This window comes from Astatotilapia calliptera, chromosome 6, assembly GCF_964374335.1.
Source record: "Astatotilapia calliptera chromosome 6, fAstCal68.1, whole genome shotgun sequence".
In the NCBI taxonomy this organism is placed as follows: domain Eukaryota; kingdom Metazoa; phylum Chordata; class Actinopteri; order Cichliformes; family Cichlidae; genus Astatotilapia; species Astatotilapia calliptera.
The window spans coordinates 33,701,888-33,728,622 of NC_137427.1; the positions used below are offsets into that span (position 1 = coordinate 33,701,888).

Genomic DNA, 26,735 nt, shown 5'->3' on the forward strand with positions numbered 1-26,735 from the left:
TTTCCAAATTCATTCATCTTTATTTACATCTTACACAGCGTCACAACTTTAAGTACTCGTGGTAGATAAAAAACATCATAGGTCCACTTTAAAGCAAGTTATTTATTACCAGCTTCAGTCCCAGCTGGTAGCTGATGTAATATCATAATGAAATCCCTAATAAGCCCTGCTGTACATGTTGTGTTTATATTCTAAACTGTCAATCCCTGAATAGACCTCTGAGCTGTGTAGAAATGACAACACAATGATGCAGTGTGACCGCTAGTTACATTACTTGCTGCCATAACAACCATATAAGCAGACCGTTGAGGTCTTTAACGAAGGTCAGGACGTCAAAGCAACGAATTATTGAAGAACTCTTTGGGAAAATGAAAGCTGATGGGAATTAATCTGGAGATATACTGTCATTACAACTTAAACAGTACTTTATAAAGCATTCATTTATTCAGTTTTAAGGCCTTACAGTATATAATAACTCACAGCTCCACAAGCTCCCCAGTCCATGAGATTCCCCTTTTGGTGCCTTTACATCTGAAAATAATTTTGTCAATCTGGATTACATGGATTCACTCACTCACCTTTGTCTTTTACAAATGACCAAACATCAATTTGGAGTGAAGTGACAATGTTTTCCCAGCATTTCATTGTCTTCAACTTCTGTTGAGAAGTTCATCCCCATGCACCTTTAGGTCACTTATATGTAGTAACATTACATTAACAGCATATTATAAGACGTCCCATCACGTCCCTAAATCTTTGTCCCTTTAAAAAAATCCATGTGTCAGCTTTGCTGGGAACTCCAGTGGGTCTCACTGCGGTCCCAGGCCTCCTTGCATGCTCTGGCCATCGCCATGGTCGCTCCCCCACAGTCGGTAAAACTGACTGAAGTCCACGTAGGGTGGGACCCTGCCCGTCTCGTCAGGCTGCGCCGCTTGACTCCCTCTCTGGCGGAACAGGCTTCCATCTCCTGAGCTGGAGCTGGAGCTCTGCGTCTGGGTGTTGGTGGACTGCAGAGTGGCTGTGGGGCTCTGACTGCTGGGGAGCGTGGAGGAGCAGAAGGAGGAGGAGAAAGGTGGGTGGTTGGAGAGGATGAGGGAAGAGGAAGACACAGGTATGAGGGTTGGAATAGAGGAGGAAGAGGATGAGAAGCACCAAGAGGAGGGGAAGAGGTCCATGTCACGAGTGGAGAGACAAAGGAGAGAGGTGGATGAAGGGAGAGGCCGAGCAGGACGAGGCATGGTGGAAAGAGAAAGGAGGGAGGTGGAGGAGGGGAGGGGGGGAAGGGGCGAGAGGGGAAAAAGAGGGGAAAGAGGGAGTTCAATTATGGGCTGTAGGATGTTGACGGAAGCTTGGCTGGTAGTGGGGTGAAACGTGCTGCAGGAGCGGAAAACGGAGAGGCAAGGACACAGTGAAGGGCACAGGATGGATATTGGCAAGTTGGGAACCAAGAGGAAGAGAAATATGGCTGTGAGTCAGACGGCGAGTGACAGACGGGAGCAGAGTGGAAATCATAGAGGAAGAAGAGCTGAAGAAACAATCTTGGAGGACGACGATGCAAAGGGAAGAATCAAAACGTGCACTTGTATCAATCAAAGCAGCGGGAACATTTAGGAAATGCACTCGCACACAGAGAGCTCTTCATGCTCGCTCACTTTATAAAGCAGGCGGTTTTGAGCAAGTAGTCTGACAAGGCAAGTGCACACTTCAGGTATGCTAGGAGAGGCTGTCAATCATCCGTGCATTCCAGTAAGCACATATATAATTAACAAAGCACAATTACCACCTATGCACACAGCAAAAGAGTTTTACATGAGGAGAAAAAATAGCCTCTGTGGCTCAACAAGAACGTTTTAGGGCAGAGTGCAGATCTAAGTCATAAACGTCAATAACATGTATTACCACTGTAAATCAGTTATAAATGGCTGTTGTTTCTGACACTATATGTTGACCTTGACTATAAATATGTCATAATGAGTGTGCCGATGATGGATGACGGGATCCGAGAAGGTGCTAAGAAATGATGGAACTGAAGCATCAAGTTTGGTAGAGGAAACAAGATCTAGTGCACTGACATCCTGATCCAAGTAAATATGTGTAAGCACATCTAAATATGCAACTTTAAAAAAAGAAAGAAAAAGATTTGGACAAAAATTGGAAAATAATTGCAGTTAAAATTAAAGGCATCAAACTCTGCTCTTCTAGAGTGATGTTTCCACCCCAAGTGTTTTGGTTCTAACTAGGTTTTTAAAAATAAGTCAGCCACCAAAAGAAGCTGAGCAAATCCTTTAAATTTACAACCTGACAAAGGCCGCGGTCAGACCAAAGTTATTGGAGTTAACTAAAACTAAGCTACAAAATAAAACTACATGTCGGGAAAAACATTTTAGTTCACTAACATTTACACACACACACACACACACATATGTGTGTGTGTGTGTGTGTGTGTGTGTGTGTGTGTGTGTGTGTGTGTGTGTGTGTGTGTGTGTGTGTGTGTGTGTAAATGTTAGTGAACTAAAATGTTTTTCCCGACATGTAGTTTTATTTTGTAGTTTAGTTTTATATATATATATATATATATATATATATATATATATATATATTTTTTTTTATTTTTTTTTTTGCCTAATTAGAATAAAAAAGCGCTATATAAAAGTTGTAAAAACTACATTAAATTATCAAACTCCCTCAGGAAAACAACTGAAACTGAAAGAAAACCAAAAAAAGCAAAAAGTCCAAACAAAATAAATCTAATTTGAAATGACAGAACTATAATTCTTATTCAGACTGTTCAGCACGCTGTTGCATGTGCAGCACATGTACTAACGCATGAGTCCCAAAAAGAAGAAGGAAACTGCTTCATCATGCTACGTTACAGTGAGGTGCAGGTACAGGTTACAGGTATTTTGTTGGCTGATCAAGTCCACATAGACTGCTCTGGAACATAAATATAAGCATTATTATAAATTCTGTCTGTCAGTATTCCCAAATTGGTATGCAGTTCCAGCTGTTCCACCTGACATGATCCAGATCTATATTCCTATAGTCTGTACCCGTATTCAGTCTCTCAGCAGTGCAACCCCTCTGCGCTGGTGCAACACAACTCTTTTCCGTCTGCATCTCATTCATCTCTGCTGCACAGCTTGTGCGGGACTGCTTGTCCCCGTCAGCCAGCAGTGGCAGCAGGACTGAGGACATTTAAGCAGCTTTTGTTCTACAACACTCAATTTCTTGGAAAAAGTATTAACAGGCACCTGCATTATCTCTATCTCTACACTGACATTTAAAAATAAAGAAAAGCAAAACAAAAGAAACAAGCTGTGGAATGAGGAAGTGGAGTTTTAAAATACATTTTATCTGCACGTGTTATCTTCTGAGTTTCAAGTGAAATTAATCATGGCGTGCCATCCCAACAGCAACAGCAGAGCGAAAGCCATGCTAACATATAAATAAGCATAGCAGTGCAGGAACACAAGGGTGTGTGAAAATAAGACCTAAAGACTCAAAATAAGTATAGCATGTGAGGGAGGACTTTCTGCGTATTTAAAAGACAGCAAAAATAAACCTAACAGCAGGGAGTGAAGAGTGAAAGCAGAACAAAGCTGGCACAGAGGATCTGCCCCACAGCAGTGCAAACAAGGGAGTTAAAATTGAGCTTATGAAACAAAAACAGGGCAGAGGTGCGTCAAAGTGAAAAAGAGGCTAATTCAAAGTATGCCCAGCAGGGGAGAAGGAGTGAGGACCCAGAGCAGGCAGGGACTCAAGACAATGCAGGCTTACCCAGGTGTCGGGGTGCCTTCCTCCAGGGTGGAGGCCGTGTTGGTTCCATTGGTCAGGGTGCTTTGTGAGGGCATGACCAGCGAGAGGGTGACACTGGTTTTACTGGTGCTCTGGCTGTTTGAGTAGGGCACAGACACGGGACAGATACGGCCGCCTGAAAGAAGAAGTAGAAGAAAGCTGAGTCATGTATATTTGTGAGCCGCCAACTAATTTCAACAAGGACTTTAGAAAAGCAAAGGTCCTGGCTCTGGGAGTAAACCCGATATTCTTCTCAAAAGCCTGATTGTTTAGGCTCTATTTGATATTCTTTTTAACAGCTCTACTCAAGGATCAGATGTTATTTTCTGATTATTTTCCAGGAAACCGGTCTGAGTTTAAACTGGGTATCTAATAACTGTGATCCGATGCTTTGGGATCACACTGATACACTGCTCCCTCTTCTGATACAAATGCCAATGCACAATCGTCAAATGTAAAAATTTTATCTGATCTTCGGTTAAAATTTTTATTTAACATTCAATGAACCTCGTAAGGACAAGAACAAGATGTCCGGCATCAACCTTGCACGGCGGCTGAAACCAGATCCTACCAAAGAACGCCTGCAGAAGCACAGGAAGGACAAGCCAAGTGCACAAACACAAACAAGGACCCTAGATAGTCTTGCTTCAAAGAGACTGGCCTGGGGCATGAGCCACTTCATGCCACCTCATGATGTTGCTTTTCAAACACATGAGGGTAAAGTAAACAGAAGTTAATATGTTTATAGCAACAAAGACAGACACCTGCACAGGAAAGCGGCAGACAACCAGGGAAGTAAACCGGAGATATTCCTTGTATGGGGAATCATGCAAAATCCTTCGCCTGACACTTGTGCCTGAGGTCAGGAGCCTTTTTTTAACGGTACAGTATGAATAATGCATTCTAATGTGACTAACTCGCTAAAGTTTTAAATGAGGAAACTGTGTTGGTGTAGCTACAGCAGAAGGCCGCTTCTTAGACGTGCTTTCCTTGAGATATGAATCAATGCCTAAATGCCAGATCCTACCCTGCGTGGGCGTGAGCGCTGCATCAGCCAGTGGGTAGTTGAGCGTGCGGATGAGCAGGGTCATGTCTTCGTGTCGAGAGCAGTAAGTCGCCCTCTGACGGCCGGACACGAACACATCGTGGTGAAGCCGCTTGACCCGATCAACCACAGACTGAGCCACCGCCTCCAGACTGGTCTGCTGGGCTAGCTCTGCTGCTACCATGGCAACAATTTCCTACAATAGACAGCGGGGTCAGAGAAAGAAAAGGTTAATGTAAGAGTGGAAGAAGTAAGGAAAGGATTAGACCTAAGGACAGAAAAAGGAGCCTAGGAGAATAAAGGAAACAGAAATAGACTCAAACTAGGCAAGAAAACAAAACTCGAAAGAAAAAAATATTAGTGAAAGTAAGGAAGAAGAGGAAGGAATGACGATAAATGAGGTGAAAGTAGCTTATCAGAATGAATCTGCTAACCTGATTAGCCTGTTCGGGACCATGGGCGGACTCGAGGGCATTTATCAGTCCCTCTGACATCAGCAACAAGAAGCCTGTGACGCCTTCCAAAGACTGGCCGCCGTGAATCTCTGGCTCCGCAACAACTGGCTTTGACTTGGCTGCGCTGTCGTAGGAGACGGACAGCACTTAAATTAATATTAGACACATAAAAGGAAAGACGGTACGGGTCAAGTCTGCAAGATATGCTGGGGGAAGGCGACAGAGGGAGAATCCAGGATGAAAAGCAGACATAAGAGCCCCTGACCTCCATATAATAAACTAATCTTATAGATCCAAAGAAGCGCTTACATTGTTCACATCACATTTCCTGCACTCCCTTTGATGCTACAAAGGAGGAAATTCTATACAGACTCTATTATGTGTTTTATTGAGGATCATAATTGGAATGACTCAAGGGTTTTTGTTTTTTTTTATTCAGTTGGCCTCGACAACAATAGGAAGAGAGAGGTGTGAGATAGAAGAGAGCACGGGGCCCCCGGATAACAGAATTTCATACAATACAATACAGTTTTATTTATATAGCACATTTAAAACCGGAAGGCACACCAAAGGGCTTCACAGTAATATGGAAAATCAACATAAGTCAATAACAGGGTACAAATCGGGCACTAGCACAGACAGGATAGAGGCACTAACAGACCAGAAGAGTTAGATAAATACAAAATCCACTAAGAAGACAAAAACAGCAGTAAAATTAATAATAAGATAATAAATTTAATAACATTTAATAAAAAATGTAAACAATTTTAAAGTTTAAAAGATTTAAAAGGGTATTAACTGGTCCTCAAAGCCAAGTCAAATAGATATGCTTTCAATCTTGATTTAAAGGATTGGATTGAGTCCAAGGCTCGAATAGAAGCAGGGAGGCTATTCCAAAGGTTGGGTGCAGCTGAAGCAAAGGCACGATCGCCTCTGGTCTTCAGTCTAAACTTGGGTTGGGCCAGGAGTAATTGACCTGATGATCTTAATGGCCGACAAGGAGTGTACAGATTGAGGAGGTCAGTGAGGTAGCTGGGCGCAATGTTATTCAGGATTTTAAAAGTGAGTAGCAAGATTTTAAACTCAATGCGATATTTGATTGGTAACCAGTGTAGATCAACAAGAGCCGGAGTAATAGGGTCAAATTTTCTAGCTCCAGTAAGAAGGCGAGCCGCAGCATTCTGAACGAGTTGCAGCCTTCGAAGAGAGAAGGCTTGGAGACCACAGTAGAGAGAATTACAATAATCTAACCTGGAGGTCACAAAAGCGTGGATAAGTTTTTCCAGGTCCCTGTGTGGTATATAATGCTTAGCTTTAGAGATGTGGCGCAGTTGGAAAAAAACAAAACAAAAAACAGATTTAACTACAGATGACACTTGCTTATCGAGCTTAAAGGAGCTATCCAAATAGACACCCAGGTTACGTATAGAATCAGAGAGAGAGTTAGCTAAGGGCCCCAGCAGGGCAACAAGCTGGTCTCGAGGAATATGGCTGTCGAACACCATAACTTCAGTTTTTTTTCTCATTTAAAATGAGAGAATTATCTGACAGCCAATCTTTAACCTCTCTCAGTCAATCGTACAGGGAGTTCAGTGATGCTGACAAATCATCAGTCAGTTGACAATAGATTTGAATGTCATCAGCGTAAAAGTGATAAGAAATATTATATTTTTCCAAATATGAAGCCCAAGGGTAGCATATACAAAGAGAATAATAAAGGGCCCAATACAGACCCCTGGGGCACACACAGCAGAGAGGGGCAACAGAGGAAGAGTATCCTCCCATCACAACAGAGAAGGATCTATCTGTGAGGTAAGAGTTAAACCAGTTAAGGGCAGAACCCTTGATGCCTACAACATGCTCTCTAGCCTCCTCAAGAGAATATTATGATCAACCATGTCAAAGGCTGAAGACAGATCCAATAAAACTAAAACGGCAGGGCGACCAGAGTCAGCAAATACAAGAAGATCATGATAGACTCTTAGCAGGGCCGTTTCAGTGCTATGGTGTGGCTTAAAGCCAGACTGTATTTGTCAGTAATATTATTTGCAACTAAGTAAGCCTGCATTTGGAGAAAGACGGCTTTCTCTAGAACTTTTGATAAAAACGGAAGTTTCGAGATGTGTAAGGTTAAAAGAGTCAATTAGGGCAAGGAAATCGTTGGCTAGGGGGTCATCAGCACAGCAAATATGTATGTTAAAATCGCCAGTAATAAGAGCTTAGTCATAACTCAATAAAAATGAACCTAAGAAGTCAGCAAAATCACAAATAAAAGACCTATTATATTTAGGTGGCTGATAAATCGCAGCACATAGAATCGTTGGGGGTCCAGCAAGCTCCAATAGTTGAACCTCAAAACTAGAATAAGTAGGAGAGGGCAGTTGCCGAACTTTAAGTCCATCCATTCGCTTCCGCTTATCCTTTTCAGGGTCGCGGGGGGCGCTGGAGCCTATCCCAGCTGTCATAGGGCGAGAGGCAGGGTACACCCTGGACAGGTCGCCAGTCTGTCGCAGGGCCGAACTTTAAGTTTGTTTTTAAAAACAGAGGCCACGCCTCCACCTCTTCCCGAGGGTCTCGGTGAACTGAAGGTAAGGAAGCAGCTGATCTGATAATAGTTATACAGAAGTACCACCGTGCAGTTATATGCCTCCACCAGCTGGTGAAGCTGCGCTTTACATCTACAATCTCACGAGATTTATTCAGTGTAGTCCACCTCCAAACCACAGGTCACAGGATAGAGGATGTAGTCTGCCTGAGATAAATGTGATTTCTCACAGAAAATTATCAAACTAAAATGAAATGGTGTGTTGGTCCTACGCAGAGCCTGCACACAGCTTTCTGACCATCTCAGTATCTGAGCTGAGTTCTGGACACAGACGAAGCCTCTGTTTGTGAAGCAGTGCTGACACAGAGCGCCTGACAGGTGTTTTTTGTAGGGGTGAATAAAGCTATTAAAATATCTCTGGTGTTTCAGTTCTCAAGCTGGTGGACGTGTAATGAATATTGACTGTCTGCCTTGAAAGGTGAAGCAACAGCTCTAAGTTGTTAAGTTTGCAAAAATAAGGTGATCTAAAGCATAATGATCACTGCTGTACATAACAGGAAACTGACACCATGTGAGATGTCAACAAGGGACTCAAGAAAAAACAAAAACAAAACAAACAAACGTAGATACCAGACCCTTCATTAGTTACACCTTGCTACTACTGAGCTGGAACTCCCTTTTTTCCTTCAGAAGCGCCTTAATTCTTCATGGTTGTAAACATTCCTCACAGGTTTTGCAGCGCGTCCTTGATGTAAATCCCTCATTTAAACATCCCAAAGATGCTATTCAGCATTGAGATCCGGAGGCCGTGGAGGCCATTCGAGTACAGGACACTTATCTTTGAGGTAAAGAAACCAGTTTAAGATGATCTGAGCTTTGTGACAATGACTGTGGCTTTTAAACAATCCTCCACTGGTAGAGAGGAGGTAGAGAGGAGGACTGTTACAGGATGGATCCATGCTTTAATGTATACCAAACTTTGACCCTACATCTCAATGTCACAGCAGAAATCGAGGCATACTTTTCTTCCAGTCCTTTGTTGTGCATTTTTGTTGAGTCTGTGTGAATTGTAGCCTCTTTCTGTTCACAGATGAGAGGAGTGTTTAGCCTAACTCTGCTATAACAATTGAGCCTTCCAGTTAGCTCGAAGCAGACTGGTCCTTCTTCTCTGACCTCTGCATCAACAAATCATTTTCACTGTCACTCTTCTGGTTTTCAGACCATTCTGTAAACCCTACAGATGGCCATGTGGGGAAAATCCCAGTAGATCAACAGTTTCTGAAATAGTCAGACCAACAACCAAATCACATTCAAAGTCACTTAAATCACTTTTCTTCCCCATTCTGATGATCTGTTTGGACTTCAGCAGGTAGACTTGACCATGTCTACATGCATAAACACATCAAGTTGATTGGCTCATTAGAGATTTGCATTAACGAGCAGATGAACAGATGTAACTAATGAAGTGGCCATTGAGTGCAAATTCCCATTTTAAAAAAATATCAAAAGAACCACCAATAAACAGCTCTAAAATCAGGATGCCACACACACACACACACACACACACACGCGCGCGCACACACACACACACCTCAGAGGTTTCAAGACGGGCACCCAAGATCAGCCTCACTGCTTCACTATTATACCACTGGAAATATGTCCTTAAATATGTCCAAAAGTGGATTTTTGGAGGTCATGCTGACCTCGGTCTTTTACCGGAAAACTGTGAATCCAAGCTGACGCTTATGACACATTTAATGAAATTCCCTCCAGGCGTTCTTCAGCTATTGTGTGCACAAAAACTGGGCGGATGTTGTGGCTTTGATCTTTTAAACACTAAAATCTAAATCAGTTAATCATGAGTCACAGTGAATGGATGTAGCAAAATTAACAGGAACTTCCACAGTCAGACAGACGGAGCCGTTGCTATCACGGCACACAAAGAAGGTACGATACATTAAAAAGTTCCAGTATCTGGCCGACTTCCTTTTGAAGCACAAAGTCTTTTTTTTTTCACTGCCTGAGGGGTTTGAGGAGATCGATACTACTGTCCTGCTGCACAAATTCAAACTATATCCAAAAGCTAAGCTTAACACAAAGGCTGGCAGCAGTAGGAAATGACTCGCACATTTCTTGAAAGCTTGAATGCTAAAACCTCTAAACGTTTGAATTTGTATAGTGTTGCCCCTTTTTCACATGCAACATAGAACAGGAAATGGTTCATTAGTCACTGAATAATCTCATGTAGGCACAATCGAACAAAACACAGACTTTGGAAACGACAGCAAGCAGGTTAAAATAGACGCACCATGCTTAGTACTGTCTCTCAGTGACCTCATGCAGAGCCAAGAGTTGAAAAACTGGTGAAAACGGAGCATCTAGAGCAGTCTGAGGGATTTTTTTTTATACACTTTGCTCAGGACTGCAGTGCCAGCTGAAAAGGTTAGAACTGGTCACATGGTGACAGGTCAAACTTCACAGTTTTTGTTGATTGTGTACCACGTCTTATCTTGTGATACTGGATATTTCTTCTAATCTTTCATCATAACCTCAAAACACAGGAACACAAGCTAAGCAGATGAAGAATGAGAATGGAGGAAGACAAAGAGAAGAAAACAAGTGACACAGATAGTTGAATATTTCTAGACAGCCTGGTGTTTTAGTGTATCCTTTTCAAGTTTTTGCATTTGACAAATTGAAAGAAAGAAAACGCATATTTTGTGTTTTTTCGGCTTCACCTGAGCACGTCAATCTCGTTGTAGTTAAATTTGACTCGGTAGTCTCCAAGCCTTCTGCTGCTGCTCTGTCCCGCTATCTGGCCCGCTTGTCTTATCCGAGCTGAATCCAGTCCTGCAGGAGATGAGGGAAAACGGACACATGGACGGTGAATGCTTATAGGAGATGATTTTAAGAGAGAGGAAAATTTAGCAGAAGAGGTGAAGGGGAGGATGGAGCAAAAGCACACAACCGATAAGCAGAAGCAGAGGTGGGGACGGGAAGGGAGAGGGGTGCATCTGTGTGTTTGAGCCTGGATGAAAATGCGAGGGGTGAGAGGTCACCTTGGTCTGGGTAAATGGAACGACTGTCATTTTTTTCCAATCATTAAGAGAAGGACCTGAACAATGGAATAATAATGTGAATCCCAGCAAGAGACAAGAGAACAAAGCAAGGCAGAGAGCTCGGTCTCCTCTAATGGTGTGCTGTGAAATGGCGAAAACACCCCCACACACAACAAAAACACACAAAAATGCGTCCGTTTCCCCATTTCATCCATTACAGGCTAGGCTGCACCTACTGCTCTATTGGCAAAGCTAATTACGATGTATGCATTTTCTGTTATATACACAACCCTCATTACTGGACCATTAGCCTGCTCTGTCCACCACGGATGAGCAACTGTGTGCTTTCTCTAATGGCTGTGTCTGTGCTGAGCGTTATATCAAGCACAACATGCAGGGAATGTAAGACGAGGTGTGTCTGACACTGTCAATCCAAAACCCTCCAATAGTAATGTGCCAAAAATCTATTTCTGTCCATCAGTCAGAACCAAGAAGAGTTAAAAAGAAATGTCAAGATTCCCTGACTGTATCTGAAAAGTACTTAAACTCTGAGTGATAAGTTCATCGTTTATACACCCACACCGAGCAGCTTTATTTCCCCCCCATCTAATAAACACCAGTAAACTGAGAGCTATAGTTTTCATGAGAACAGCTAGAGATGCTCATCTCTCTTTTCCTATTGGCTACTGCTGTGCATTTTTCTTCTCACTTGCGAGCCCCAGGTCGCTTGCGGGCTCTTCAGGATGCTGCTGCTACATTGCTAACTCGGTCTTACAGATGGTCTCATTACTTGCGTCCCTTCACTGGCTCCCAGTTGTATTCAGGGTCCAGTTTAAAGCTCTCAACCTCACATACTGAGCATCAGCATTTCACTCTTTTTATTTATTGTGTAGCTTCTTTTTTTAAATTCTAGTGTTTGTTTTATGGAAAATTTCTTGTTTTGCTGTTATTTCCAGTTTAGTTTTAGGGATATCCAAGTATGTATACCGTGAGGAATGAGTTGTTATTTGTAGTTTGCTCACTCACAAAGAAATGAACAGTCTCTCATTTTTATGGTAGTGTCATAATGGAGAGACAGAATATCAATCAAAAATCTAGAAAAACACATATCACATAAAAGTTATAACACGGATGATGAGTATAACAATGCAGTCAGGTTTCTGGCTCCCACAGCCTGGCTGTGTGCCACTATTACTATCAGTCACTTACAAATACTCCTGGTCTCAACTTGTGTGTGTGTGTAAAGCACATCTGTCCACAGATGCAGCTTCTTCCCACCTCATCACCAACATGTGCAAGACCCAAGAGCTGTCAAAGGACGTCAGGGACCAAACTGTAAACCAGCACCAGGCTGGAATGGACAACAAGACCATCAGCAAGAAGCTTAGTGAGAAGCTTCAAACTGCTGGTGTGATTATCTGAAAATAGAAATATTTTCAACATCAAGCACACTCTGTCTGAGCTTATGCAAGATCTTGCCCGAAGATGGAGGATAATCACGTGAAAGGTAGTTGATTAGCTCAAAACTACACATGAGGAGCTTTTTAATGGTCTGATGGCAGCTGGGACAACAGTCACCAAGAACAAATTCAGTAACACACCGGTTACAAGTTTTAGACACCTAATGGACTCAAAAGGCTTGGGTGCAGGGAAGGTTCTGGGGTCAGATGAAACCAAAATAATGCTATTTGGCATAAACTCAAAGTGCTGTGTTTAGAGGAAGACCCAAAGAACATCCATACAGTCAAGCACAGAGGTGGGAACAATAATGTATGAGGTACAGGAAGACTTCAGTGCACTGAGGGGTCAAACAAAGAAAAATCTTGATGAGAACCTCCTTCTCTTAACCAGAACAAAAGTGAAGATGTGTCTTCCAGCATGACAATGACCCAGAGGGTAGATAAGGAGTAGATCAAGAAAACATTAAGGTTATGTAGTGGTTAGCCAGTCTCCTCAGTCCTATAATAAATCTGTGGAGGGAGATGAAGCTTCCAGTTGTGAAGCAGCATCCAAGAAACCTAAACGATTTAGAGATTCTCTGTAAAGACGAGTGGTTCAAAATCCCTCCTAAGATGTGTGAAAACCTGGTGACCAACTACATTTTTTTTTTATTGCTGTGGTTAGCAACAAGGTTTTTTCCATCAAGCACTAAGTCATGCATTGCTTGGAAATCAAATACCTGTTTCACTTTAATGAGATGTGCTTTATAACTTTAATGTAATGATTAATTTTCTGGATCTTTGGCTGATAATCTGTCTCTCTAAATAAAACTCAAATTAAAAAAATAAATAGAGTGTTTATTTCTTTGTAAGTGAGTAAACGTACATGTTCAGCAGCAAATTCGGGATCAAATAATGATTTTTCTCCACTATGCCACATATAATGTGTCTCACCCAGTGCAGCCAGTCTCTGCAGCTCATCCTCGTTGTCGGTACTGTGCGGTCGGCCGATCTGAAGCACCTGGTTCTGGCCGTCACTGCTGGACTTGCACAGCAGGACTCGGTTCGTCCCTGAAACCAAAGGAAAACATGCTTGAAGGTAACTTGAAATCAGCAAGAGGTAAAACTGTTAGTTGAGTCGGTTGAAGTAGATACACTAAACTGTATAAATGATCTGCTTTCCCAAGAAGAAGAAGAAGACACATTTTCTGAGGTCTTTCAATCACAGGTGCAGTTAGTAATACAAGTGACTGTATTTCCCTCTGATGTGTCGAGGTATAAAGTATGTTTGATCAGTGGATCAGCTAACAGTGAACTGGAACACAGCAAACATTAACAGTATTAGTTGCTCCTATGTTGTTGTTTTTGCTTAAAGACATTTAAATGTTATGCAAATATTAAGGCTCTACTGGATCATGAAACTGAAAGCAGCCATTATTGTTATACTTTACCCTGTGTTCAACAAGTCTAAATATCTGCTATTAACAAGGCCCCATTGTGCCTCTGATGTTTTCACTGAAGCTCTCAGCTAAGAGCTGATTCACCTCCAGGCCTTTTTCGACTTTAGTTGTTGTGGTTACTGGGGTGAATCATACTGAAAACTAATTTCAGTGTTTCTTGTCAAACCAAACTTTGAATGGTTGTATGTGTTACTTTTACAAGGAGAACAGCACCACACACACGATCAATACTTTATTATTTTTTTACTATCTGTAAAAAGCACTTATGTGTTTTCATTACTCACCAAAGCTAATGCTGACTTAATTCCTGTTAAATTTTAATTAATTTTACTCAGCATTGGCTAATGAACATCTGGTCGACAAACTGGTTTTTTTTAAAGGTTGTAGAGGTAAGTCATCAAATGGTAAAATAAGCTGTAATGACCAAAAGCATCTTTGTAAGCATATTGAGGCAAAATTGGGCCTTTTAGCATACTGTTTTTTCTGCACTATAAGGCGCACTTAAAGTCCTTTAATTTTCCCAAAAAACGACAGTGTGCCTTATGTATGAATTCTGGTTGTGCTTACTGACCTCAAACCGATTTTATGTGATACACGGCGCTCAAACATCTGTCAAAAAATGTTTTAGTACGACTTTGGTAAGCAAGAAGCAGCACCGCTCGATGGATTGTCGGAGCGTTACGGCTACTGTAGTCAGGAGCCTTGTGGAGTAATCTGCGTCCAAAACTCCGTCTGCTTCAGGTCCCAAAGTCAAACGAACACTGCGGCACACTGTGAGTTAAAAACTGTCTAAATTCTTTCATCTTTAATAAAATGATCAGCGCTGCTGCTTTACCAGGTGTAAAAATTAAGTTTAACATCCATGAAAACAGAATATATTAAATTTAACAGAGTTAGACGTTAGAAGGAAGTTAGCTCGCTAGTTTCCACCTAAACATATAGCATGTTCTGACAGAGATTTCTGAAAAAATTTAAATGTACAGCTCTGTCATCACTTCCAACATAAATGAAGACGGAAAACTAAACAGCAGTGATGTTTGTAGGATTACTGACTGCTTAATGTGATTTATAATCCGGTGCGTCTTACGGTCCAAAAATACGGTACAAGTCAAAGGAGCTGCACAGTTTTTGGCACATCTGGATTTTCTTTATTCTTCAGCCCTGCTGGTTGCTCTTTGGTGTAGCCTTTTTTTTTTTAAAAGACCACAGAGCTAACATGTCTCTTTTAGCATCAAAAACAAAGGATTGCTTTTAAAATATTATATACATGTCAATAAACAGGTGCCATAAGGTGCACCTTCCATATAAAAGTTTATATAAAAAAGTTTTATGAAATAAAAACAAGACAAAAAATGTTAATTACAAAAAAAAAATACTGTCTCATCTTTCTCAGCCCCTATCCATATTCATGAGACATTTGGACTTCTAATTTTTGCACGCATTAATCATGCAGAGGCTTTGATGTTGCTCTGAGGTTACTCACAGGTCCGACTCTCCACCAATTAACGAGCTAAGACACTGTGGTACTTTTAAAAAGCTAAATATTAATTATTTGCCTCTGCAACCACACAAAAGCTGAGCAGGGAGAGATCAATGATTAATTCACTTTTATATTAATAGTTTGGGGCCGCTGAGCCGAAGCACGGTGCAGTTCCACGCTGCCCCCGCCTCCGGCCAAATCTTATGTTCGGCTGTGTGTGTGTGTGTGTGTGTGTGTGTGTGTGTGTGTGTGCATTATTCATATAATCCGCACATAAGGGCATCCGGATCAGCCCCAATACACAGGGAGGGGTCCGTGTCACCTTCTGTGTTAATCAGGTAGTGTTGGGTTTAAATCTGATGTGATAGTCAGGAAAACGCACGTCTGTTAATCTGTAAAGAGCAGCCAACCATTTCTGATATTGAGCGTTTACATATCGGCGCCCTTCCCCTTTCTCCAAACACTCCAACTTGCAGCTCAAACTGTGACTCACATGACCTTAACTGTCAAACTGCGTTTCACATCAACACACAGCTGGGAGTGATTTTCAAGCACACTTACTCCTATGTTTAAACATCCCTGGGCCTCATGTTCTGTCAACTTTGAACTCTTGACCTCCCCCCCCCCTCCCCCCTCACTCACACAAAGCACCAGAGGGGACAACAGTCCCTCCTTTCTACCATCTACTAATTACTACCCACCTCCCCATATTGTGCCCTGTTCCACGTCCTCAAGGACAAAAGAAAAATCCAACTGAGAGGGAGGGGCTCTTTTCCTGTGTGTGCCCCAGCATCAAATCAGGAAGCTAAAAGAAAGAAACGTGAAGCAGTGCTTTTAAAGGGTTTTGCAAAACTGAGGTATTTCCAATAGGTAAGATTCATCCCCTGGATTAGTGAATAAATCCACCAAAAATAGGAATATCCAGTGTTCACATTTATCTGAAACAAAGCTCAATATGCAGCAGCCTTTGGCAGCAGCTTTGATGATTATTAGACTGAAATCCTTCTGGGGGAAAATCGCTGTTGCTCTTCAAAGTTGGTGCGTCTGTGTGGGAAGAACTGCGCCCTGCTGCCTTGTTTGAACTTTCTTACAGTTAAGGATCTAAAATGGCCTGCGGGTTTGTGTATTCAGATATTAACAGTAGATGCTCGTTTTCCACTCTGAAGCTTAAAGAACACATAAACACACACAATAAATCATGCAGGCAGAACTAGCTGTTATGATGCTAGTACTGCAGCTGTTGTCCGCGGGAGCCGAGTCGGCAAGCTGGGATTTAAAAATATTGATGGACACTGTTGGTATGGTTTGAATGAAAAGAGTCAATATCATTCTATAACTCCATCTGTCTGTGGGCTGCTGGAAACACAGCATGTGGAAATGCTGTGATGGCATTTGGTTATATACTAACCAAATCACCATCTCTGACGAGGCTTCAGCATTGACATATAGCATATATTACATTGCCAAAACTATGTTTGACTGCTTTTACATGCATCTAACTCGAGTAACATCCCATTCCCGTTTAACGTGATGTTGACCCCTTTGCAACTATATCAGCTTCAACTCTTCTGCAAAGGCTTTCCTCAAGGTTTCGGAGTGATTATGGGAATTTTTGACCATTCTTCAGATGCAAATTTGTGAGGTCAGACACTGATGTTGGACGAGCAGTCCCAGCTCACAGTCTAAGCTCTAATTCATCCCAAAGGTGTTCTGTTGGGTTGATGTCAGGAAACTGTAGAAGCCAGTCAAGTTCTCCCACTAAAATTCGCTTATTCATAGACCTTGCTTTGTGCACTTATTTGCAGTCATATTAGAACAGGAAGGGGCCATCTCCAAACTGTTCCCATGAAGTTGGGAACATGAAATTGTCCAAAATGTCCTGGTACGCTGAAGCATTAAGAGTTCCTTTTACAGGAACTAAGCCCAACTCCTGATCAATAACCCCACACCATAATCCTGCCTCCACTAAACTTTACACTTGACACAAAGCAGTCAGACAAGTAACGTTCTCCCGACAACCACCAAACCCATGCTTGTCCATCAGAACTGCTAGACGGAGAGGTGTGATTCGTTACTCCAGAGAACACATCTGCACTGCAGAACATTTCAGCTGGACTACTCCTAGTACCTACAGCTGATGCTGAGCATTCAGCATCAGCTCACATAGTTGGTTAAAAACAAGAAAACCCCAAATACCCTCTTTGAAGAGATGGAGGTTTCATGGCTTTAAAAGAGAGTCTGGCAGCACTCTTTAGAAAGAGAAGTCACATAGGAGTCTGCAGAATCTGCCACACAAGTTTAAATCTACTATTTATGAGTGTTACGATTTTTTCTCAGTGCTGTCAGGTAGCTATCAAGTTCCATGGCAGCTGGCATAGATTTATATGTATGTTTTGTCTTCACTAAACCTTTCTGCGTGTGGATTAACAACTCATTTTCCCCCTCCTTTACCTAGTTGATAGGCAATGAAATGACACAAAAATGTTCCCCGCTTGTGTTCGTTTGCTTTGTTTAAATAAGAATACTTTAAAGTGGGACTATTATACTCTTTCTTAGTGCCACCCTTTCAGACAGCTTTCTTCTCATCAGCTTCACTCGAAAAAAAAGTCTGAACAACAGGTGGGAAAGGCCTCTGTGATCAGTTTTCCAAACGTCAGATCTAGCAGATCCCCAACACCACTGGCTGATTTGAAGTGTCACATTATAACAGAGCCGGCACCTTATTTTATAGATGGCTGCAGACACTCACTGTTGTACCTCTCCCCTGACCTTCTCTGTACATACTGATGATGACTTGAACCAAAGATATTACATTTCAAATGGATTAATCACTGCATATTTTGTGTTGCCACGGTTTGTTATTGTGTAATTTGGCATGCCTCAGCCTTTTCTTCCTGTTTCCCTTCCTCAAAAATGCCTTCTTGACAGCCAGCCTTCCACTGAGACCATCTCTGATGAGGCTTCACCATTTCTTTGGAAGTTCAGTTTAGGAAATGGGAACAAATTCTGTGTTTTAGTGCCAAGCTTCTAGTAACAAAGTGCCTAAAGATACAATTTAAAATGAGTTCTTTATCAAGTTGTTATGTGTAGACACTGCACTGCTTCATCCATTGACACAAACTATTATTCCCTAATGTAACACTATATTGGCTCTCAACTGCATCAGGATGCAATACAGCCATTTCTCCAACCTTTAATAAGGAAGGCATTATTCTCCGTCAGTGAACAAGTGCATTCCATAAGTATATATAGAGACTGTGACACTGTGGAGCTAACATGGATTTTCATGCTGAAAGCGGCCTCGGTCATTTCCACAGAGTGGCCAGTAACCAAACACAAATCTGTGTGAAGCCTGACATCTGCTGGTGCAAAGCAGACTGTGTCATGGCTGTCTGTTACTGGCTGGCCTTTTGGTGGTTTTGCTGCCAACTGTTTCTGTTGCAAATGATCGAGTGCGATCACACATTAAACAGGAAATCAAAGCGTCATCGCTGACATAACCAGAATCAACTTACCAACGTTTGCAATGTAGAGCTTGTTATTGAGAATGAGCGCCACCGCAACCGTGGCGCCTCCTGACACCTCCTGCTCTAGCTCCTTCAGCCGCTCCATCACCTTTTGACTCTGAGGAGAAAGCTGGTGGAACGGAACATTCTGATTGGCCGAGAGGTGAAGGCACAGAGTAAAAGATGGAAAGGAAGAGGAAAATGAAGCAAGTAGGAGCAGGACAGATGATAGGAAATGAAGGGAAAAAAGAGAGAATTAGACAAATGATAAAAAAGCAAGAAAAGAATAAGAGCTGAGTATCTTATCTGACGAAAGAGAGTGATGAGCCCAAATAAAAGAATAACAAGCTCATTCTCCCGTGGCTAAATACTTGCTCACATCAAAGCCTAAATCTGTGGTTGTTATGGAAACCAAAAGAGAAAAGAAAAAAGTGTTCCTACCTCATTGTGCGGTAGGAGGTAGTTGCTCAGGTTAGCCTTCTCAGCCAGAGCATCATCTATGGTTTCAAAGTAGCTCTTCTCCACCACATCAAAGGCCTGCAGTGCAGCAACAACAGCGTGTATAATGTCAAGTGTCAACACACGTGAGAGCGAGCGTCACTACTGAACACTTAATGCTACTGAAATGTCAACTCAGGCTTAATGGGCCTGGACTGCAGCTGGCAGTGATGGTCCTTGTTTTGCTCGTGACCAGAGCAGAACAAGGACCATCACTGCCAGCTGCAGGCCAAGAAGCTACAGTTGGAGATTCAATGAATGAAAACAAGGACCACGAGATCAGCAGGTAGAGGAAGTAGAGAGTGAACTTGAGTGAACTTTCAGAACAGCAACGAGGGGATTGTCTGCTACTGAATGAATTGCAGATGGCACTGAAGACATGACAAACATAAGATAAGAACACACATGCAGCCCGCGTTCACACAAAAAAAAATACTTATTACATATGTGCACAGAAAATCTATAATCTATAAACTACAACAGAGAATTTTTACTGACTGAGTAGTGAAAAGTGAAAAACACCTGGGAGACCTGCTATGTGAGAGAAGCACAGTGTATGAATACGGTTCATTTATGCCACAGTAGTGCATAATGACCCACACAGAGCATCTTTCTATAATCTGACTAGCCCTTAAATGCACTGCACGGTTATGTTTCGTTTTTTGTTTAACGCAAAAAGCTTTAAGTCGCATTAAACGATCGTTAAAAAGTGAAACAGGCATTTCACATTAATATGATTTAAATAATATCCATAAATGTTTTTGTAATGTGGGGGAAAATAAAACCGCTGGCTTAAGTATTAAATCAAAATATGTAGCGGCAGCAAACGCAAGCAATGTCTTTGAGGCAAGAATGAGATTTTACACTTTTATTCATTTATTAAAATAATCAGCGCAGTTTCTGCCTCAAGGAACTGCGCTGATTATTTTAATAAATGATAAGGCTGGCGTTTCTCCAGATTAGCTTATTAATGACATGTTTCCGAAAAGTTTTATACAGCATGTCTGAGTATATATTTTTTTCCATATGAAAATAAAGCCTTGTTTATAATGTATTAGTATTATTTATATACTAAAAGGTAATAACTTCAATGTAGCTTTATTTTAAACATATCTGAGGGTAGTTTAAACATTTAACCCTCACATAGCGACCACGGTGGGCCAGTGCGTTTCTATGATTTTGTATAAAACACCCTGTATTTTAACATTTTTGAATAATATCAACACTTAGCAAAGGACCAGGACTAAAAATAAAAACGTGAAGATGAAATATTTTGTGATCTTTCACAGTTTTACCCCTGAGGCACCTCAAACACTGCGGTCAGTGTTTCTCTCAGATCACCGGTTACCTCGTAATACCAGGTGTGGAGCATCCACAACTATTTACTATGGAGGAGGCTGCTTGTGAAAGGAAAGCGATACAAGTCGCTGAGTCAGTGAACCTCACTTCTTCCTGAACACAGCAATACTGAACTGAGTTGTTGAGGATTTCCAGAACCTTTCCGTAAGTGTGTGCTGCTGTTTTTGGCACTGTTAGCTGCTGTTAGCCTGTGTTACTGAAACCTCCTTCAAAGTGGAAGTACAAGGCTGGACTTGGACTTTTAGTGAATAAACTCCCATACAACCTGAGAATGTAATCAAACTGTTTAGCAGAGGGAAAGCGTGCTTTTTTAGGACACTCTAGCCTGTTTTCTGGCATAACGTTAGCTTATAATTAGCAACTGCCGTCACAGCTGGCTCTTGTCTGCTGTCGGGAGACATGAGGGGTCACATGTCTGATCTGCTGAAAATCAGCAACTACAACAATACTAGGAATAAATAAGAACGTTCATAAGATCCCTGTATTCCCTGTATTCAGTTCAGGACATGGGGCTTCAGGTGAGCATGGAGCTGGAGGAGGCAGATGAAGAAGAGGAGGATGACAAAGAGATGATGAAATGTACAAAAATAAAAATAAAAATGACCCAATTTCTGTCATCGTCAATAAAATGATCAGTGTGGCTGCTCTACCAGGAGCTCTACCAGCTCTACTTTGATCCACCTGCCACCAACACAAGGTTAGTCATTGTGCACGGTTTTGACGACTCGCTGTGAAAAAATTCCTGATCTTAAGCTACATGTTCCAACTGAAAGCCTCAGAATGATTCTTTCATGGATCGCTCATATATTTGGTTATTAAACGCAGTAAGAGCTTGGGACCAGAAGCAGGGCTGACACAGACTGGGCTAAAGAGGCTTAAAGATTCATTTTGTGTGTGCAGTGTTTTGTCACAGGCTCTGCCTTAACAGACTGCAAAAGCAAGAAAATGTTTCTAGTTTCTTTCCTCAACAGTTACAGCAGTTAACTTAACAGACCTGTGTGAGGATCCTGCGGACGTCGTTGTCTGTGTGACCGGAGTTTAGCTGCCCCAGGAGCAGTTCCGCTGTCAGACACTGGGAAGCAAAGTTGGCCACTCTGCTGCCATCGTAACCATTAAAAACCCCGTACAGGAAACAGCCATCGTCACCTCTGTGGGAAAAAAAAAGAAAAGCTCAACAAACATGGCACCTATGTTTGAAAAAACTATGGATTACTCTCAGAGCCGTGCTATCTTTTCACGTTTTCGCTGTGTTTGTTGCAGTAACAAATGTAAGAACATTTGTATAAAAATGATTCATTTACAAATAATTAGACGAGCAAAGTCACAACGATGAAACACATTTCTCTGGCAGAGCCTGAGCCTCTATAAAAAGGGACATATACCAACTACCTATTTCTTTACCGCTTCAGTGACTCAGACATTACCAGTGCACATTTAAAGCTACATGTTTATGTGCTCTGCCCAGGCATTGCTGTGTTTTCCTGCTAAGTCCAAGATCTTTGTTTTTCTGTGAGATTAAATAAGAAACTATTCAGGATTTTACTGGTAAGAAACACTGCTACCGATAAGTTTGATCATAAATCTCAGTACAGTTTTAAGTCAGCAAGTTTCCTTACAACATTAGCAAGGACTGGCCCAAGTAAACAGACAAACTCAAAGTGGATGCATTATGCATGTTCCCTGCGCAGTATTAGTTTAATTCTTGCACTTTCTAAAGCAGCTCTGAACAAGTTCACAGTTCAAAACGATGACCCTTATTTGTCTCACACTGGACGAATCGTGTACCTGAACCTGAGGTGTCCATCCTCATTGGGGTGGCTCTGAGTTCCTTTGCCATCAGGGCCGTACACACAGTTGGGTGCTGTTCCGACCCCACACATCTGACACAGAGGCAGGTCATCTGTCCAGCTTTGATGCTGCTAATAAAAAAAAGAAAGAAATCAAAAAAGAAAAATCAAACAAATACTTGGCCTACGTGCTAAACTCAAGTTTGAAAGCAGTATTTGTTTAAAATAAAAGATTTAAACCGACACAGAAATGAATTAAACTGTCATCACAGATATTTTCCCTACACCTTTATCCTATAAAGTTGCCATAATGAAGACAACCAGCTTTGATATGATGAGGTTTCATTGACATTTGAATTTATTAAATGGTCCAACAGGAAATTACAAACACTTCTGTCAGATGCAGCAACACACTCAGCACCGATGGTGCTTTTGTTTGTACTGCAGCCTCCCTGAGCCAGAAAAATAGGTCATTCATCATTAGGTGCTCCTATTATACTATACTATACGATTTATTTTGCATTACTCTTAAGCATATTTCACTGTTAACATTGTAGATGACGTTCCTGGTGTCAGTCACTATAAACACATTCAGTATACTTGTAATGGAAAGTGTCGCACACAGTCGTGGTGAAAACAAAGCACATCCTCTTTCAATTCTAAAGTTTTATTATTATAAAGTTACGTTTTTATTATTTACACAAATTAAGCCAAAATGGAGAAACTGTGTGTGAATAAACTAAGCACACCGTTACTTACACTGCTTCCAAGTGAACACCTCTATAACATCAGACATTTTGGCTGTTGAGATGTGTGTCACACGCATAAGGAAAGACGCTAGCGATGATCTTAGAGAAGTAAGTGCTGTCTCAATCAGTCTGGGGATGGTTGGAAAGGTTAGAAGTTCTTTTCTAAACAATTTGAAACTGGGTACAACTTTAGGACTGAAAGAGGGTGTGTTTACTTTTCACTGTGACTGTGAACGACACTTTCTATTACAGATAAGCCAATGTCTTTATAGTGATATCGATACAGCAGATTATAATCTACATGGGCAGGTTAATACTCTGAGGTTTTGCCACAGTGCACAGTGACATGTTTGGACAAAACCAAACACACCACATCAGCACAAATGCAACTCAAGAGGACAATGATCCAAGTAACAAGTCTACAGGAAAATGGTGGAAAAGGTGTGGGGGCTGTGGCTCAGTTGGTTTAGTGCAGGGGTGGGCAACTCCAGGCATCAAGGCCGGTGTCTTGCAGGTTTTAGATATCACCCTGAGTCAACACACCTGAATCAAATGACCAGTTCACCAGGCCTGTGGAGAACTTCAAGACATGCTGAGGACATAATTTAGCCATTTAAATCAGCTGTGTTGGATCAAGGACACATCTAAAACCTGCAACACACCGGCCCTTGAGGCCTGGAGTTGCCCACCCCTGCTTTAGTGGGCTGTCTGCCAATAGGAAAGTTGGTGGATCAATTCTCGACTTCGATGAGTGTGTGTTAACACTTAGGTGTAGACAAAAGAACTTTATAAATGTGTGTGTGTGAGAGAAAGAGAGATGGAGTGGCTATCACTTATAACAGAAGCACTTTCAGTGCTCAAATACAGCAGAAATGCGCTAAGAGCCAGTCCATTTATTTGTTGCAATAGTCCAGTCTTCAACCTGACTGAAATGCTGTGGTGGGGGATGTGCATAAAGAGATACTAATAAACCGAACAATGAAGTCAAACAAAGAAAAGTCAGCCAAAGTTCATCACAATGATGTGAGGTAGTGATAAAGTCGTACACAAAACTTCAACAACTACTGCTTAAGGTGGTTCAACAAGCTACTGAATCGTGGTCGCTTTCAGATTGCTTCTACATTTGAACTTATTTAACAAGAACTAATAACAGTGTGTCTGTCATGTGTTGTTGTTCATCTGAGGTTGTATTTACCTGCTCAGAAGGATAAACTGTGTACTTCCGTTTTACCACACCTGTATCTGCCTTACCTTGCCTAAAGTTTTAATGTGAATCATTGACGCCCAGGAGAGACCGATAGCATCTCCGCGTAGGGCAAATGGGAAGCAGTCTATGTAAAATTAAAAGTGTCATAAGATATCTACATAATCACAAAACGACTGAGAAAAGTTAGTCGCTCGGAAAAAGTCGTTTGTGTTGTTCACAATATGGCTAATTACCAGTTTGTGACTCTCAAGTTTAGCTAATTCACACAGGTTATATGGACGATATCCCAGGCACTGCAACTGCAACAACAGCATCGGTCGTGTTATTGTCTCCTCCTGCTTCAAGTGATAGCGTTTCTCGGTGCTGAATACAGACGCTAATAAATCGTATTAGTCCATTTTTTTTTCAATTAAGGTGCCTAGCTAACTGTTAGCCAAACACTCCATGAGCTCAACTAAATTAGCTACACAGGAAGCATTGGACCAAACAACCAGCGATGAACACCGAGAAAAAGACTGTAAGGCGCCAGTCTTCAAAAGCAGAGGAACTTTGCACATATTGAGTTACTGAGAGTAACAAACGGCAGGCTTTTCACTTACGCTCTGCATCAAATTCCTACGCTGGGCCGCCATGTTGAACGGAACTCGTTACGTTCACGATTCAGCACAGAGGTAGAAAATCTTAGCTTCAAAGTCTGAAGTTGGAAGGCAAGCTATGCGAGAGTAAAATTGAACTAAAAATATATATCTAAACCGACAGCTAAATTCACCATTACCAGGTAGTATACGGATATAAAACGTATTCACATATTAAAATTATTGTTATCGCGTTTTAACAACAGGAACTGCATACACGTCTTGCTTTCTTATACCCGTCTTTCCTAATTCTTCCACATGCAAGTCTGTGAGCCATGATCCAAATTCAGGGGCTGCGTCCCTTGAAGGATATCGGAGACGGTAAGATTTACACTCGTCTGCTAAATTGCTACAGCAATTCTGATGGTATTTGAAGGCAGCATATAACGTCAAGCTCGTTTGTTTGTTTGGGCTTTTTTAAAATCTCTTTCTAAGCGTGCTTTGTATTTCCATAATACATTTTTGATTTGCCTCATTTATAAAGTGGAAAAGATAAGTAAATAATAATAAACTGAAAAAAACTGTTTAAATAAATAATAAAACGACAAAAAGAAAGGAAGAAAAACTCCCGACTTCTGCTTTTTTGCTGAAACGGATTTCTTTGACAATACCGCCACCATGTGTTTACCATAAACTACCTCTACCTACCACTTTTTGCTTTACACTTTTTATGTTTATTGTGATTGTAATTTCTTAAACTACCATACTAAACTTCTATATATTCAATCGCCCTTCCAAAAAAGTAGCACACATTCTTAATTTAGTATTTTGTGCTTAGACTATCTATTTTTCCATATTATAAAATTAGCCACACATGCGCTTAGCAGCTTTACTCTTCTCGAATTAACTATTTTAAAAGTACGTTAACTGTGTGAACTAAAACAAAAGAAAGAGCAAGTTTTTAAAAAAAAAAAGCTGAATAACTGCATTAAATTAAAAGCTGTCTTGCAGTTGAACTCGCGGGTAAAACTCCTGCCAGCAGGGGGAGCTGTGTCTTATAAATAGTGGACTAACCAGCCTGCTTGTGACCATTTACAGCTTTGAAAAATAAACGGATAAACGTTTCCTGCATAAGTAAGCTCACCCCAGGTGAAAAGTTGATATTTTTCAAGAGAGATACAACATTTAGAACTTAAATCTTGAGCCACCCCCACATCAAGTGGTCTTCAGCAATAGTTCTCCATGCTTTCTGACAGTCTTTCAAAATATTTCTTTTGCCATTGAGTGATTTTTTTTTTTTTTTTTTTTGTTGCTGGCATATCCCAGCAATATGTTTAGTGTGCCCTCAGAAAATGTGAGGACACTGGATAAGAGGAGGACAAGATGTGAAGTGGCAGGCCTAAAAAATATCTACACGAGATGAATAAGATCTGTAAGTCATTTCGTTGATCCATCTGCTGTTCAACGAAACCTCATCAGAAACTGTTTGAGTGAACGGGTGGCTGACAAGAAGCCATTTTTAAGGAAGGGAAGAGAAAAGAAAAAAACGATTGGACTGTAAATCAGTGCCTACAGGTATCACAGTGAGTGTCTACAGCCACCTGTAAAACCCAGTGGACGCTCTGTCCTTTTTGGGGGGCAGCATTTCAATCAGGGCTGTGGGGATCTTGTCAAAACTGCTAAAATTATGAACTCAGAGAAGTACTATTAGACCTTGAGCCAGATACAATAGCATCGGGAAAGCGTCTGATTGGGAAAGGATTCATTTTTCAGCAC

At 41.4% G+C, this 26,735-nt stretch overlaps 1 protein-coding gene and 1 long non-coding RNA gene across 13 annotated transcripts; one reads left to right on the plus strand and one right to left on the minus strand.

Moving 5' to 3' along the window:
• On the minus strand, positions 1 to 25,137 carry tab1 (TGF-beta activated kinase 1/MAP3K7 binding protein 1). 12 transcript variants are annotated; one of them, XM_080303193.1, is made up of 11 exons: positions 24,984 to 25,137; positions 22,427 to 22,560; positions 21,636 to 21,789; positions 19,226 to 19,321; positions 18,794 to 18,914; positions 13,293 to 13,409; positions 10,579 to 10,690; positions 5,275 to 5,419; positions 4,823 to 5,036; positions 3,778 to 3,931; positions 1 to 1,374 (listed from the first exon to the last, which is right to left on the minus strand). In XM_080303193.1, the coding sequence occupies exons 1-11, from the start codon at positions 25,014 to 25,016 to the stop codon at positions 810 to 812; spliced, it is 1,845 nt and encodes a 614-aa protein (XP_080159319.1). In that variant the 5' UTR covers positions 25,017 to 25,137; the 3' UTR covers positions 1 to 809. The 12 variants fall into 12 exon arrangements, with proteins under 12 accessions (XP_080159319.1, XP_080159317.1, XP_080159320.1 ...); XM_080303191.1 differs by having other exon boundaries at positions 18,794 to 18,932; XM_080303194.1 differs by having other exon boundaries at positions 22,427 to 22,557; positions 24,984 to 25,136.
• LOC145429545 (uncharacterized) lies at positions 25,036 to 26,392 on the plus strand. The gene is made up of 3 exons (XR_013909789.1): positions 25,036 to 25,162; positions 25,285 to 25,340; positions 26,286 to 26,392. It is a non-coding gene; the product is annotated as an uncharacterized LOC145429545 (long non-coding RNA).
• Positions 26,393 to 26,735: the final 343 nt, after the last annotated feature.

Bases quoted from the DNA above. Each gene is read 5' to 3' on its own strand.
- tab1 (XM_080303191.1), bottom strand. From the start codon at position 25,016: ATGGCGGCCCAGCGTAGGAATTTGATGCAGAGC. The intron at 13,410-18,793 runs GTAAGTTGATTC...CTTTGGTTTCAG, and splicing joins GCTCTACATTGCAAACGTTG to GGACGAACCGAGTCCTGCTG. The intron at 5,037-5,274 runs GTTAGCAGATTC...TGTCTATTGTAG, and splicing joins GTCCCGAACAGGCTAATCAG to GAAATTGTTGCCATGGTAGC.